Genomic DNA, 17,097 nt, shown 5'->3' on the forward strand with positions numbered 1-17,097 from the left:
AGAAGTTCATAATAAACAGACCACCAGCCAACATCTTCAGCCATATCACACCAGTTTATTAGGTATATGACATTCAGGGTGTGTCCCGACTTGGCGTATACGCAGCGTATGTCACACTTCGCAAAATTTGTACACACAGGGCTTTCTAGCGGCAGCCCTATGTGTGTAGTGAGTTTTGGAGGCGTGGCCATGTGCTGGCGTGACTAATGCGCGGCTCCGCCTCCAAAACTCAGTGCACACATAGGGCTGCCGCCAGAAAGCCCTGTGTATAATGACGTGGAATACGCAGCGTATTTCCCGCTTCTGCCACAAATTTTGCGCAGCGTGAAATACACTACGTATACACCAGGTGGGAACGCACCCTTATGGTTGTTATATGACTACTGGTCATGAACTACCCCTTCCCAGTGACTTTGAAAATGACCATGATGACTTACCTTGGTCTGGCAAGGTGGAAGGGGGCCGGGCCGCTGAGAGGGCAGCGCCGAGTAGGACACCCCAAAGAAGCAGCGACCTTCCAGAGAACATCCCCACTTGGCTAGTGCAGGCCGCCGAAATCCATGAGGCCTCCAGTGTCGAGAGGGGACAAGCCTCACACTGTTCCTGAATAAACAGATACATAAACAAGTTATAGGCTGGCCATTCAACAATCCTATTATCTAATAAACCAAAAAGAAAAACACACTAAGTAGATGGGACACACACAATATGCAGCAGATGTGACCTGCTCCCACGAAAAATCCCATTGGAAGCCATCAACCACTAAGTAAATATAGGATACAGCATATACTACATAAACCAAGCATTATATGCTAAAGGATTTGGCCAACTTTCATCAGTTTTTTTGAATTGCCCCACAACCAAAAGGCAATGGGGAACCTTTTTTTCACCACTATGGAGCTGAAGAGAGTTTGTTTAGGGTTTCCTGATCGAGAAGGTCTATGGGAGTCAGAGTGAGAACAGACAGGAAACATATTAAACTGATTATATATTTTAAACAAACAAAAGAACAGGCATGTGACTGTGTCCCGGCCAAGATTTAGATATTTTTTTCTGAACACAACACTGACCCGGCAACAGGGTCAAAATCAGACATTCAACTTAGGTGCCACAATTGGCTTCTAATATTGTAGAGCACAGTGGAAAACTAGAGAGTGACCTGGTATTTTAAGCTTTGGAACTAAGGTAAATACATGATGTATATGTGAAAAGAGTTTATATTTTAACTTGTAGACACTCAGGCAGTAAATGCATTTTATAGTTATTCACTTGCACATACAACCCCAGATGAATATAATGGAATCACCAGACTTCTAGGATGTTCACTTGACAGCAAACATAAAAATCACAGCCATGACACAAAACACAGTTTAATAGCAGAACATTCTTGCTTTATGAAACATCCCTCAGACAAGAAGAAAAAATGAAAGAGAGAAAAAAAAAGTTCTATCCATCCATCCATCCTACTTAGTACTTTGATGCTCCTCCTGGCGCTCTTATGATGGCTGGTTCCCACCTTCGTGGGGAAGATGGAATATGTTTTTCCACAATACATTTTTTATTTTTATTTGATTGAGATTTGGGCTGTTTGCAGGTCATGTCATTAAAGGGGTACTCCACCCTTAGACATCTTATCCCCTATTCAAAGGATAGGGGATAAGATGTCTGATCGCGGGGGTCCCGCTGCTGGGGACCCTTGCAATATAGCATGCGGCACCCACCTGTTTCTGCTGCGGAAGCGCTGGAGGGTCTGGGTCCCGACCACCGGAATGGAAGTCTGTGACATCACGCCTCCGCCCCCGTGTGTCGTCACGCCCCGTCCCTTCAATGCGATCAGACATCTTATCCCCTATCCTTTGGATAGGGGATAAGATGTCCAGGGGTGGAGTACCCCTTTAAGATTGTATGCCTTTTCAAACCTATTTATCAATAAAATGATTGGCTAATTATCACTAGAGATCACCGTCATCCATCCCTCCACACTTTATGAAGGCTTACCTTTAGCTCAATGTAACCTTGTTCTTTTCAGTTTACTTACTGATTTTTGCTTGAGTGTGTATATGTATATATATCCCATTTCCTTCAGCTGGTTTCTTGCAATTCTGTACAAACATTGGCCTAAATTTATCTATCCGTGTTCAACTTCTGCCTTAGGTCACAGATAGTTGGATAAATCTGGTAATACTGTCCAATCAAGTTTTCTATCCTGACACTACATTTTCCTTTGACAACTTCCCATTTAGTTGTTACTTTTACAAAATTTTATGAACAACCAAGTGGGAACAACTAACATCTTTTGCCAACTACCCATTTACTTCAATAGACTATCATTATTTATTTATTTTAGAAATACCAATTAAAAGGATGATTCATAATTGTTTCCCTCTACTTTTTCTTGAAAACATACGGCATTACATTAGAATACAGCTTACGTTCATTCATTCGAAGCTGCATGAACATCCTCTAAGTGTGGCTATTCTATGATTTTTGCCAGGGGTAGAAACTTAGTCTAGCCATGTTATGCTTTAGCTGACTATGGTCAGATTTTATAAGGATTGGCCATCTAATGTATATGGAGGCTTCTAAATTGTCCCCTTATGGCAGATATTGGAGGAATTCCGAAGAGGCCGTCAAATATCAAGAACTCTAATGCTTTGTTCCCATAGGAAGTGCAATTCCATCAAGCTGGCTGCTATACAGGGTGTATGGACAGCATTAGAACAACAATAAAAAGGGTTTAGCCACTCAAATATGTACAAAAGTAACCAGGACCCCTTAAAGGGGTACTCCAGTGAAAACATTTTTTCTTTTAAATCAACTGGTGGCAGAAAGTTAAACATATTTGTAAATTACTTCTATTAAAAAATCTTAATCCTTCCAGTACTTTTAGCTGCTGAATGCTACAGAGGAAATTCCTTTCTTTTTGGAACACTGATGGCATCACGAGCACAGTGCTCTCTGCTGACATCTCTGTCCATTTTAGCAAACATGCATAACAGATGTATGCTAAGGTCAGCATGGTGGCTCAGTGGTTAGCACTGCTGCCTTGCAGTGCTGGGGACTTGGGTTCAAATCCCACCAAGGACAACAATAAATAAAGAGTTATTATTATTATTATAATAACGTCAGCAGAGAGAACTGTGCTCGTGATGTCATCAGAGAGAATTCCAAAAAGAAAAGAATTTCCTCTGTAGTATTCAGCAGCTAATAAGTACAGGAAGGATTAAGATTTTTTAATAAAAGTAATTTACAAATATGTTTAACTTTCTGCCACCAGTTGATTTAAAAGAAAAAAGGTTTTCACCGGAGTACCCCTTTAAATGAAGTAAAGCAGCAAATTGGACTTTGTCCCAATGTTTGCAAATGTGCATCAAATTTGAAGTCTAGACCCATCAGTACTAAACAAACATTTATTGGAGTCAGGACTTCATTATCATGAATGATTTGGACAGTGCACGATAACATAACTTCACCTGGTACCTAGACATAATACATTTTAACCAATGTTGCCTCTAGTAATAAAAGCTCTCTAAGACTTAATATACACAAAGAAAAACACATTACATGTAATACAAGAAAGACTTCCTTTCTACTATGACCTCCATGCCGTGACCTTATGTCACCTCCTCAAACTTCACTTCCTCGAATGAAAGAGGTCTCTGACATTGTCCAACATTATTTTGAGCAGCAAATACGGAAGTTCTACATAATACAAAACAATCTACTCGACGGATATTATAATAATACATTAGAGAATTAAGCAAAAGTTCAGACATACATATGGCCAATTGCACAGGACTGTGTTAAAACTCAAAGTTTTAGTTTTTTTTTGATCCATAAGTCTAGTACCTCCAATTTCATATTACGGAATACAAATAAATACTTATTTCCCTTGGACTCATACGGAATTTGCTCTTCTAGACGGGAACAAAAAAAACAACAACTTTGTAATATGGTGCATATATTGTACAGACACATGGGGTCTTACTCTCTTAACCCAAATCATGGACCTGTAAATTTAAAGTATACCTCTAATCGTGGTCCAAGCAGCAGGATAAAGGCTTAAATTTTGCAGCCACTTCTGATCCCGTGATTTATTCTTTAACTATCATGACCTGGAGGCACATTGAGCCCATGCAAGTCTTTCAGTAAATTTGCTGGGACCATGATTAGAGGTACACCTTAATGCCAATGCTGTCAAGATCATTTGAACAAATAATTATAAAGAAGGGATATTCACACAGTCAACACTTGTACCCAATCTACTATGACGTAAACAAAAACATAAAAAGTGGATTTTTAAATTTCCAGATGAGAAATGTCATGTACATAAAAGGAAAACAACCCAAAATGATGCCAACCAGTCCAATTGGTACAGTACTGATCTACCAGTGAATGCATTGTAAATGTTAAGGTGAAAATAACTCAATCACAAAGCCAAACTATCATTTGGTAACTTGTTGATCCAGAAGAAGGCAAACTTAAATCCCTTATTTCCATACACAACAATTGGATTAGAACCCATCAGCAGTACAGCGCATGTCTTATAGGGTCTCATGTGGTGCAGCTGCACAGATGGTCATGAGGGAAATAGGAGGTAACAGGACTGATGTACAGATGGAATTCTTAAAGTGCTATCAATTAAAGAACAGCTTCTGTTTACCCAGAGGTGGCCACGTTGGCTGGGACCATCATTCTGCCAGGACCCAGGAGGGATATTATATGGGCGGGGACATCACCTCGCAGCATGCCTCAATTCTGACAACATGTACACAATTTAATTTGCAAACCCGACATGTTTTGTGCCAGATTGTGTGCCAGAATTGAAAAAACCCGACTAACTCTCCATTTTACTGAGAAAAACCTGAAATAGGGGCGTGACCATCTGGGAAAGGGGTGTGGCCTCCAAAAGGGGGCGTGTTTCCGACATTTTTACAAAAAAAACAACATATTTACTAAGGTTTCCGCAGAAAATGTGGTGGATTTGAGCTGAGGAAAACCCTACAGATCAGAGCATGTGTAAAAAAAAGAAAAATGTAGGGAAATACCGCAGGGAAAAATTGTAGGGAGTTAAAACCCACAAAGAAACCTACACTCCACTCTTAATAAATCTGGGCCAATATGTAGCTATCAAATAAGGTTGGCCCGGGGTACCTTACATTCTTCTGTATAATCTTAAAGAAAACTCTTTACAATAGGACAAATGGATCCAAGGACATGCCATCATAAGATGCCCACTCAATTCAGATAGCTGCCAGCCAAACAGTAGCTCTCTGTTGACTCCCCCTCCATCTGCATGCACGTGTTCCGGACAATAAGAGGAGAGAGTGGCTGCCAGTTGGGCATGGTGACATCCAACTGACCGATCCCTTGTTGCAATATAGGATATAGGGTAAAAAAAATAATAAAAAAAAGACACACAGAGTGCGCCCCTAGTGAAGACCGTTATGATGGAGAGGCAAAACAAGCTTGATATAGGGTCCTTACCTTAGGTGTTGCGCCTAGGGCACAACACCTAAAGTGGCTTGTGGAAACAAATTTGCAGGATAGCCGCCAAGGGGAAATCCCGGAGGTGACGTCAGTCGATCCGATGTAGGTACATGACAATGGAAAAATGAAAAAGTTTTCCCCTCGAATGATGGCGCTCGTCCCGCTGATTAAAATATGTATACTTTATTGCAACACGTTTCGATCCTAAACTGGGATCTTCATCAGTCAACTGATTCCCGGGATCCAAACGCGTTACAATAATGTATACATATTTTAATCAGCGGGACCAGTGCCGTCATTCAAGGGGAAAACTTTTCTATTTTTCCCTTGTCGCAATATACACATTAGATAGTCAGCCACTGCCCCGAGATTGGTGGGTTTGACTGATGTTAAACTAATCAGTATAGCCAGCTTTAGTCTAGTCTAATGTTGCCCAAACTTTCTACCACTTAAGGTCTAAAATGGTACTTTATGTTAATGCTCTTGCAAACATAGGAATATCTATGTTTCTGGAAGAAAGAAGCCATGTTTTTCCAATCCTAGAAAACCCCTTTCAACCCTTATTGAGCTTTCCTTCAGAATAAACATTCCATAAAAAGGAAGAACACCAGAGCCTGGAAGACTGGAAACTAAACATGTCAAACAAGGACGACAGACTTCCTCAACTGATCACAGGGCATGTCAAGTATCAAGAGATACATAAACCACTCAGACACATCTTAACTGTTGAGTGATGGTCAATTCCTGGGGGATCATCTGCTTTCTCTCTCATGTTTCTGATTATTATATAGACATAAAAATTGCAAAAGATAAGGTTAGATAGGTCTGCTTCCTAGAGAACTCAATCGAGTCTGGTCTTTTAGAGAAAGCCAATAAAACAGCGCCAAGGCTGCAAAAAAAAAAAAAAACATGACCGGGGCAGGTTTGAAATACCCACTAAAAGAAAAGGGTAGGTCCTAAGGGCAACCTAGATGTCAGCCCACATTACTGCTACATTTCAAGTCTGAAGTTATAGTATAAAAGTGTAACAAACATACATACAAAAAAAAGACATTAAAGAAAATCTGCTAAATCTTCATAATATTAAAAAACAAAATCACTAGCTACTAGATCAAAATTAGTGTATAGGCAAGTCATGAAGTCAACCAAAACATGGCAGCCACAACCCTTAGGTTAAATTTGAAAGTTTGAGGTAAAACCCCAGAATATAAAGGTTCATTTCGGGGGGCGTGGCCTGGACGCTGAGCCGAACGGACGCATGTTGAACTAGCTCCGCTCTGAACCGTGTTGTTTAGCATCCTGTTTCCATCCTGGACCTCAGAACTTTGCCTCAGAGGCTTCGGAACCGCAGTGGATCGGTGGGGTCCACCATGCCAGCTAATAAGAGCGGTGTGGCGGCAGCCGCGAAGTTGCAGGGTTTCGCGCGCGGCCAAGACCAAGATGGCGCCGGGCCTTCTTCCTCCGCTCCTGCTGAGCCGGTCGCTGACTCCTGCCCTGAGACTCCCTCTACACTGGCCGCTGCCCCGGGGGAGATGACCCTAAGCGAGGTATCTGCGCAACTTCTGGCTGCCATTACTATGTGCAAAACTTCCCTGACGAGTATGCTGGAGGAGGTGAAGATTGATATTGGCCTAATCAGGCAGGACCTGCACAATCTCCGAGACAGGGTGAGACAGGCTGAAGCTCGTATCTCCTCAGTCGAGGACTCGGTGGCGCCCTTACCAGCAGCGATCTCAGACCTTGAGCGCACTGCGTCGCAATGGAAAGAGAAGGCAGACGACCTGGAGAACCGGCTGCGGAGGAACAACCTCCGAATTGTTGGCCTGCCGGAGCACTCTGAGGGACAGGACCCCGGCTCCTTTATCGAAAAATGGCTGCGTGAGCTGTTGCCTGATGCCCCGTTCACTACCACCTTCGCGGTGGAGAGGGCACACCGGGTCCCGACTCGCCCCCTCCCGCCAGGGGCCCCGCCGAGGCCGCTTCTAGCCAGAATGCTGAACTGCAACGACCGGGACATCGCCTTACGACTGCTCCGTCGCCTGCCAGAGCTCACCTTCAACGGGTCTCCGGTATCGATATTCCCTGACTTCTCCCAGGACCTGCAGAAGAAGCGTGCCACCTTCCAAGCAGTGAAGCGGAAGCTGAGGGACATGGCGATACCCTATTCCATGGTGTACCCAGCCCGACTGAGGGTCGTGGACGGTGAGAGGGCCATCTTCTTCATTACCCCGCAGGAGGCCGACGAGTGGGCCTCAAGGAGGCGCAATGTGAGGCGCTGAGGTCCTGAACGCCATTTGGGCCCGGCTGGGCCTTGCCGTTTATCGCACTGTCTGGAGCTCCCGGATTGCCGGTGGACTGTGAGTACTGCTGTCTACAGTGACTTGCTTTTGGGCCCCCTGGTGTACCCCTGCACCCATCTCCCGGTCCCCTCATGGCCTACTCCCCCTTGAGCATATACACTCTGGGAAGCACCCAACTGCCACCTTTACCCGTGGACTTTTACTCTCCGTACCTGCATACCCCACCTGGATACCCCACCCGATCTTGCCGTCTTACCCCCCCCTCCCCCCCCGTGGACTGCCCCTCAGTAACTGTATGCTCCCTCTCATGCCGGACCCATACAGACCCCTTCCTCATGCTGTCCTGTGCCCAACGAACCCTGCATCCTCTCTGTACCGTTTATCCCTTTCCCCTAGGCTGGACTTCCCCGCAGGGGACCTGGTAATACACTGGTGACTGCTGCCATACACCCGCGACTGCAGCAGTTCTGATGACCCGCTACCACTCTGCTGAAGGGACTTGGAGCCCGGTTGCTACCTCGGGACTGCATGTTACTCTGACCTGCTCATACTCGCTACACTGTGCGGCATATTGCCCGGATTTTGGCCCACCCGTATTTCCCCTTGTTTATGTACCCTAGTTAACTGATGGTGCTGCTGTTTGTCCCTGGTGGCAGATCGTGAGGTCTCGTTTCCCTGCGACCTTGATTCACACGGTTCCCCCCGTATTATACATCTTCTCTGGGCCCTAGGCCATTGGCCTTTTGCATGTTGCATCTGTTTATGACCCTCTTGTTTTGTCTTTGTCTAGTGTTTTGTGTCTGTTTCGTTTTGTGTACGTCCCGGTCGGGCTGCCTGCCCTTTTTCCCTCTTCCCTGCGTTCCTTCTTTGTGGTTTCCCTGCTCCTCCACTCCCTTCTGTCGCTTCCCTACTTGCCCCCTCCTCTACTTTCACGTCGTGTACTCGTTTTACCCCTGCTCCTCTTCTCTCACCATCCCTTTCATTTCAGCTTCACTCTCTCTACATGGCGAACGTTAGGTATCTTTCGTGGAATGTGAGGGGTCTTGGCTGTCCTCGTAAGCGGTCTCTGGTGTATGCCACTATACGTAAGTACCAACCTACTGTGGTTTGTTTGCAGGAGACGCACTTAACTGCTCCTAACACTCGGTGGTTGTCTAGGCCCTGGGTGCAATGGACGCTACACTCTTGCCACACCTCGCATTCCAGGGGAGTCTCTTTTATGATACACAAATCCCTGAGATGGGAGGCGAGGCACACTCGGGTTGACTCTGAGGGCAGGTTTGTTTTCATTTTTTCACTTATTGACAATTCCCCATATGTCCTCTTGGGTATTTATGTCCCTCCTCCTGGTGCCCTGGAGGTTCTCCACCAAGCTGCAGTTTTCGCTGCCTCTTTTCCAGGGGCTAGAGTTCTCTGCATGGGTGACTTCAATAATGTGTTGGATCCGGCTCTGGATAGGAGAGGGGTTGGCATTGTTCCTTCCTCTTCCCCGACTCCGCTAAGCGCCCTGGTTCAGGAGCTAGGTTGGAGGGACACTTTTCGACATTTGCATCCCCATGCCCGCGTATACTCTTGTCAGGCCGCTAGCGGCAATTCCCTTTCACGTATAGATATGATGTTGGGTAACCCACTTGTACTCCCTATGGTTCAGGCTGTGGCGTATGTTACTAGGGGGGTCTCCGATCACTCCCCTCTCCTACTGACCCTACAGACCCCTGGCCCTTCTAATATTCGGAGCTGGAAATTAAATCCTTATTGGCTGTCCTTATTTGGCCCTCATGATGGTATACCTGTACAACTATCCATGTTCTTCGTAGATCATAATGGGGTTGACGACCTCATTTTAGTATGGGAAACCGCTAAAGCATTCCTACGGGGGTGTTTACAATCGGCCATATCTTATATTAAAAGGGAGGCGATGAGGGAGGAGTCTGAGCTGGGGGATCGCTGTGCTGACCTGGAGAGGACCTACATCACTGACCCGACCGATGACAATAAAACTGTATGGCTGCATGCGGGGCGACAGTATCTACATTGTTTGCAGGAGAAAGCGGCTCGTAAGCTTTTTTTTACCCAACAGAAGGCCTTTGAGATGGGAAATCAGTCCAGTAGATTACTAGCCCACCTTATACATCAAAACGCCCAGTCTCCGACGGTACTACAGGTCCGTTCGGTGGATGGGACTGTATTGACCACTACTTCCCAGATATCTGACAGATTTGTCTCTTTCTACTCTGATTTATACACCTCTCAGGCCACATACTCCTCACGGGAACTTTCTGACTACCTGGATGACATCACATTCCCTCGACTGTCCGCTGTTAGTGCCTCCTCTCTGGAGTCGGAGCTGACTATAGAAGAACTGGAGGATGCCTTGAGTGCCCTGGCGAGAGGTAAATCGCCGGGCCCCGATGGCATTCCAGTGGAAGTTTACCAGCAATACAAGGAGCAGCTGGCTCTGGTGTTGCTGGCCATGTATAACTGTGCGTTTGCCTCTGACGTGCTGCCTGAGTCCTTTTATGATGCTACTATAGTGGTCATTTTGAAGCCGGATAAGGACCCTCTGGAATGTTCTTCGTATAGGCCCATTTCCCTCCTCAACTTAGATTATAAGTTGCTCGCTAAAATACTCTCCCTCCGGCTGAATCGTGTTATTTTGGAAATCATTCATGCGGATCAATCAGGCTTTATGCCTGGGAGGTCCACATCTGATAACATCAGGAGGGTCCAGACACTCACCCAATTAGGTGCTACTGGGGGGAGGGATTGGGCGCTGGCCTCTTTAGACACGGCTAAGGCTTTTGACTCCGTTGAGTGGTCCTTCCTGCTGGAAACTCTTCGGAGATTTGGATTCGGACCTAACTTTATAAAATGGATTTCCCTTTTATATAGATCCCCAAGGGCGCGCATGTCCATCAACGGTGCTCTTTCTCCTTATTTCTCCCTGGGCAGGGGCACGCGACAGGGGTGCCCTATCTCTCCCCTATTATTTGCTATTGCTATTGAACCTTTGGCCCTTCGGATCCGTCAGCATCCGGGATACGCTGGTATAAGCATTGGCTCGAGGGAGGATAGGGTAGGCCTGTATGCTGATGACATGATCTTATTCATGTCTGATCCTGCGTGCACTCTGGCTTTGGGGATTGACCTTATTGACAAATTTGGGGTTTACTCGGGTCTTAGGATCAACTGGAGCAAGTCGGTGTATATGCCCATCAGAGATTCTCCGGTAGGGAATTGTTTACATGGCCTACGGGTTGTAGATCAGTTCAAATATTTAGGCATCATTATCAACAGGCGGTTTGGGGAGGATCACCAGACGAACATTCTACCTCTTCTATCCTATGTCCGTGCCAAATTCCGGACCTGGGCTGCCCTGCCCCTTTCTGTTGCGGGACGCATTAATCTCATCAAAATGGTGGTCCTCCCCAAGTGCCTTTATCTGTTAGAACATGCGTCAGCCATAGTACCAGTCTCCTTTTTTAAGCAGCTGCATTCTCTCTTTCCTCCGTTTATTTGGGGCTCTAATAGATCCAAGCTGAAACTGACCACATTGCAACGACCTAGAACTCAGGGAGGTATGTCACTACCCGATCTACAGCTATACTACATGGCTGGCCAGCTCAGGTATCTTAGACACTGGGTTTCCTTGCAGCCCCTCCCCAATAGTGAGCATCACCTTGCCCACAGTTTACACCTCTCTCACCTGTGGCCCGTCTTAGAGGGTAGGGTTGGCCTGGGGGGCCCTTGGCTTCCTTTGCATAGACTGGCCCTGAAACTCTGGACCTATGCTAAACGTTTATTTGCCTTTACGGACAACCTGCTGGATAGACAACTGTGGCATGATCCTACGTTGCCGCACTTCTCTGACCAACTGGATCCGCACTTTTGGAGGTCCTATGGTGTGATCTCCGTTGGTGATGTCTATGATGGCAGTGCCTTTAGGGACTTCCAGTACTTTATTGACGTTAAATCTGTCCACAGACGATCGTTTTACCGATACCTCCAGCTCAGACACGCCTTCCAAGTACAATTCCCTGGGTCTAGTGCTCCATTCTCTCACTTCCCGGTTATTGGGGTGTTCACCACTCAGGGGCCCCGGGGACTTATATCGGCTCTATATACTGCCCTTTTGAATGCTAAGATGGGGGGGGAGCCGCTGTCGGTTGAGGCGCGCTGGAGGAGCTGTGTAGCTGACATGACTGATGAGGAGTGGGATGATGCCCTCTCCTCACACCTGTACGTCTCACCCTCTATCAACAACAGACTAATTCAGCTGTACATGTTCCACCAGTCGTACCTCACCCCGATACGCTTGACTAAAATGGGTAGGCGCCCAGACTCATCTTGCCACCGTTGTGGACATCCTGACTCTGACTTTATGCACATGATGTGGTCCTGCCATTATATAGCATCATTCTGGTCCGAGGTGACACAGTTTCTTACTTCCTTAACTCGACGACCGGTGCCGATGCTCCCGAGGCACTGCCTTTTGGGTCTTTTTGATGAGGAACTGTGGTCGCCAACTGAGATCATCTTCCTCAGGGAGGTCCTCTTCCTTGCACGCAAGGCCATAGCATTGCGTTGGATGGACTCTAGGACTCCCACGGTTGCTGGTTGGAAGGCCCTCGTGAACACCTCAGTGAACTATGAGTATCTGGTTTACAAACATCGTAAGAACCCTGCCAAGTTCTATAAAATATGGGCGTCCTGGTGTGCCTCCCCCCATGCTCAATACACGGTATCCAGGTTCTTGGCAGCAAGAGACCTCATTCTATCACAGTCTTCTCCCCCGGCTACTTGATTTCTCTTTTCTTGTCTGACCTAGATTGATCTTTCCCCCCCTTCTTTGTTTCTCTTTCTCCTTTCCCCCTTACTTTTTCTTTCCCCCCCCCCCCCCCCTTTTTTTTTCTTTTTTTTTTTTTTTTTTCTTTCTCATCTCCCTCTTCCTCTTCCCTGACCTGGACGGATTTGTGTGATGTTTTTACGTTTGTAGTGTCTCGTCTTTGTGTTTGTCTTTGTTTCCCTTTCCATAGTTCTTGAGTTCCCACCAAACGGTGGTTGGTTTTAATGTTTTCTGTGTTTTAGTTGATTCATTGCTGATGTAACTGCTCGTGTCATGCTGCTGAATGATTATCCTTCTTCCGGCACGGTGTCGGATGATACCTGTATTTCTCACCGCCAGCTTTTGATACTTTTCGTATGTATTTATTGTGTTGAGCACTTACATTGCAATAAAAACAGTTTAAAAAAAAAAAGGTTCATTTCACATATATTTTATTACTGCACCTTTAAGACTTCCATATTGTATACCATTTCGCTTGCTTACTATTTTACACATAGTATAGACAATATAATAAATTGACTTAAAAAGGAGCACAAAAGGTCCATTGAGACACACCCATGAATATGATATTTCCTATGGAGGTCATCAAAATATCAAGTGTTAATTCAGCCCAACCTCATAATGGTAAAAAAGGAACTTGGATTTCCTATAATTTTTAAGGTGGAACTGCTTCTGTTCTAGGTCAGCAATGTAATATAATGAACCTACAAGAGCCACGTAAGCATTGGAAGCCTCAGATGCATTGTGCTGGTCCATCCTCCATTAAGAAAAACAATCTTTGTGAGAAAACTGTATGCGCCTTTAACAAATATTCTTGGCATAAGAGGCCACCAGCTGAGCTATGTATTTAATATTACGCAAAAAAAACATACAAATACCTAACTTGTTTATGAGCAACGTGTGATCCAGTTTCTTAGAAATAAATGTTTTCTAATGCTAGAGACAGAGATAATCAGCAGAAAATCCCATACAAACATAAGAGAATAAACTAGGCAACAACATGTAAAATACTACAGTAAAAGAACAGAGAACACTTCATTTTTCAATACAGTTTCCAGAGGGTCTATACAACCACTAGAAGAGGTGGGGAAGCAACAACCACTATGAGTAGTTGTCAGTTTCTAGGCCAGATGTTTGTGGGGTATGGCAGGGCGCGAGGTGCAGGGCAGATGTAATTACCCTAGGGTCAGATGGCATTAACCCCTTGTGTTCGTGATGCCAGGGCGTGGTTTATCCTTAACCACCTGACGGTATTCTGCTGGATCCTGGACTAGGCACAGGGGCAATGAAGACACCGAAGCCAAATTACGCACAATGGTAGATTTACTGAGGGTAGACAGTTAGAACAGTCTATGCATTACAGCCAGGGCCCAAGGAGGTGACCAGTGGACGGTGACTTTATCTTACTTGCACTTGACTTGTGGCTGCAGGACTTTACTTGAGGACTCCACTACACTGGGCACACACACTAGGCATGACTTTACTGGACCGCAGCAGGGAGCAAGAGAGAGAAGCTAGCTCTACCCAGGGTTTATATGGGGGAAACTAGCAGAGAGCCCATATGTCACCTTTGGCGTCAGCTGGTCACTGGTACCTCCTGGGTAACAATCACATGGCACATTTTATTAAAGGCATAAAGCATCTTTTAATATACAAATGGGGAAACAACTACAGGGGGCCCTGGGACACTGCCTGACAGGGCAGGAAAGGTATGGGGCAACACCATCCCATATTGGGCCACCACATTTGTAACCTTGCTTGGTCCCAAGACATGTTAAGGCTCTGTTCACATGAGCTTTGTGGCTTCAGTCTATAAATGAAAGCTACCAGCATCCCCTCATTGATTTATAAATGTATAGTGCCCATTGGGGTCTGTCAAGACATCTGTCATTTTTAAGAGTCCTCAATGAAGGCTCAAAACAGAGCTTTAATAGATGGTGTTACGCAGAGCTGGTACAAGGATTTTTGCCACCCTAGGAAAAAGCTAATTTTGCCGCCCCCTGACTCTGCCCATTGACCTTCCTTTTAACAAGCCCCACCTTACTACTGGGGTGACACACTATAACAAACCTCCTTCTTATGTAATTGCCTTACTACTGGGGTGACACACTGTAATAAGCCACCTCCTCATGTAATCACCTTACTCTTGAGGTGACACACTAAGGCCGAGCGGTGCCCCCATCAAGAGGGGGCTCTAGGCGGCTGCCAATTTTGCCTATAGGCAGAGCCCACCCTGGTGTTGAGCCACAGTGTATATAAAAGGACAACAGCCTGAATATGACCAGTAGATAAGGATTTTGGCTTAGTGCTACCTGCCAGTAATATGACAGTTGGGGAACCACACGCAAGAGGCCCAGGAGCCACATGTTGCTATCAAGGTCCCATTTGGAAAACACCATTCAGCTGTTGGCTGGACTAACTTGAATAGTCTTAATGTGCCGAGAAAACCAATTTATTTGTTCTATTACATTCTAAATAAGATTTTGCTTGGTTTACAAAATTTTACTCATGAGTCATGCAAAACAATATAAATGGATAGCCATGCAACACTATTTATCAGGTTCTCAACCATGCAGAGACTCGTTTGGTGGTTCTAAAAGGTACAAAAGCCAACTCGACTGTCATGAGTATTTTAACATCTCTAGAGGAAGGTATATGGTCAAAGGCGACTGTCATTTGAAGAAATAACTTCCAGACTGTCATGGTCTAAAGCTTCCCATAAGCAATGTGATGACAGTAGGCTAAAAGCAGCCCACATTTAATTACCCAGGATCCCTCAATCATGTGGTTTAGCATTGACAACCATTCATGTTAGACCAGATTGAGGGGGCGTGTCGGCCACTGCTTCGTGCGGTGGTCAACACGCGCTATCTGGTAAGCCAGCCGGGGCGGCCCCAGTGGTCAGAATCCCCCCCCCCCGCGATCTGAAACTTATCCCCTATCCTTAGGATAGGGGATAAGTTTTTCACCACTGGACTACCCCTTTAGTTTTGGCTTAGACTGTTTTCATACAGCATTAGCAATACATGGTTAGCATATGTTTTGGTAAAGATCCCAGTGTATGTGTATTACACGTATCTACAGACCGCCATTACTTGATGGAAGCCAAAAGAGGAATTTTTGTCTCCACTTGAGTAGAATCTGACAGGGATTGCTAGATAGAATAGTGAAGACTTCCACTAAAAAGAATCCAGTATGAAAAAGGTGTATAAAACAGTATAATATTGTAGAAAAAGGGAAAGTCAGCTCACAGTCCAAAAGATCAATATAGAAAATCCGGGTGTCATGGAAAGAGAGGTAGACCTGAGCCGGGTCCCAGTGTAGACAATGCACAAGAAGAAATGTTGGTTCTCCAGCTCCCGATTTTATCGGGAGCTGGAGAATCAACATTTCTTTTTGTGCATACAACACAGTAGACTTTTTTTTATCCTGGGACCCTATGTATGACGAATGTCTCCAAGTGCCCAATGTGGACACTGTGAGACACTATGTAAAATGAGCATAAATACTTAAAGGAGTACTCCAGTGGAAAACACATATATTATATATTTTTTAAAATAAACTGGTACCAGAAAGTTAAACAGATTTGTAAATTACTTCTATTTAAACATCTTAATGCTGTACACTACAGAGGAAGTTCTTTTCTTTTTGAATTTCTTTTCTGACTGACTACAGTGCCTTCTGTCCATGTCAGGAACTGTCCAAAGCAGGATAGGTTTGCTATGGGGATTTGCTCCTACTCTGGACAGTTTCTGAGAGCACTGTGGTCAGACAGAAAAGAAATTCAAAAAGAAAAGAACTTCCTGTGGAGCATAAAGCAGTTGATAAGTACTGGAAGGATTAAGATTTTTTAAATAGAAGTAATTTACAAATCTGTTTAACTTTCTGGCACCAGTTGATTTAAAATAAAAAGATCCACCAGCGTACCCCCTTAAGCAAAATACTCAACAAAATACCACCGGGCGAAGGCAGCCAATCAATGAAAGATTGGCTGCCTTTGCACGGTGGCATTTTGTTGAGTATTTATAAAAACTCTGGTATCGTTTATTTCTGAGTGTTGAGGTGAGGAAAAGGTCAGTAGTGGAAGAGTCGGTCACCATCAATAGAGTCTGGTAAAAATAGTGGGTTCCTATGTCCAACTTAAAGGGATTCCCGGTGCTTAAACATAACTATCACGCCCCCTCCTGTAGGCTTGCATTGAGGGGTGGAGCGTGACGTCGCACGGGGGCGCAGGCGTGACGTCACACGCCACACGCCCTGTGGTTGCCGGTAATCAGTCCCGAAGCGAACACGCGCCGGGGACTGATTACAAACGGGGTGCCGCCTGCAAGATCCCGGGGGTCCCCAGCGGCGGGACTCCCGCGATCAGGCATCTTATCCCCTATCCTTTGGATAGGGGATAAGATGTTTAAGCACCGGAGAGCCCCTTTAATTGGATGGATAGACTTGGCCAACTTTGAA

The 17,097-nt window shown here is 45.3% G+C and overlaps 1 protein-coding gene across 1 annotated transcript in view; it reads right to left on the reverse strand.

Annotated features, from left to right (window-relative positions):
* Positions 1 to 17,097, reverse strand: part of FGFR1 (fibroblast growth factor receptor 1) — a 115,141-nt gene that overhangs the window by 74,306 nt on the left and 23,738 nt on the right. The window contains exon 2 of the mRNA XM_056570946.1: positions 438 to 603. Within this exon, the coding sequence (XP_056426921.1) occupies positions 438 to 603 (166 nt within the window). The remainder of the gene's footprint in view (positions 1 to 437; positions 604 to 17,097) is intronic.

This window comes from Hyla sarda, chromosome 4, assembly GCF_029499605.1.
Source record: "Hyla sarda isolate aHylSar1 chromosome 4, aHylSar1.hap1, whole genome shotgun sequence".
Lineage (NCBI taxonomy): Eukaryota > Metazoa > Chordata > Amphibia > Anura > Hylidae > Hyla > Hyla sarda.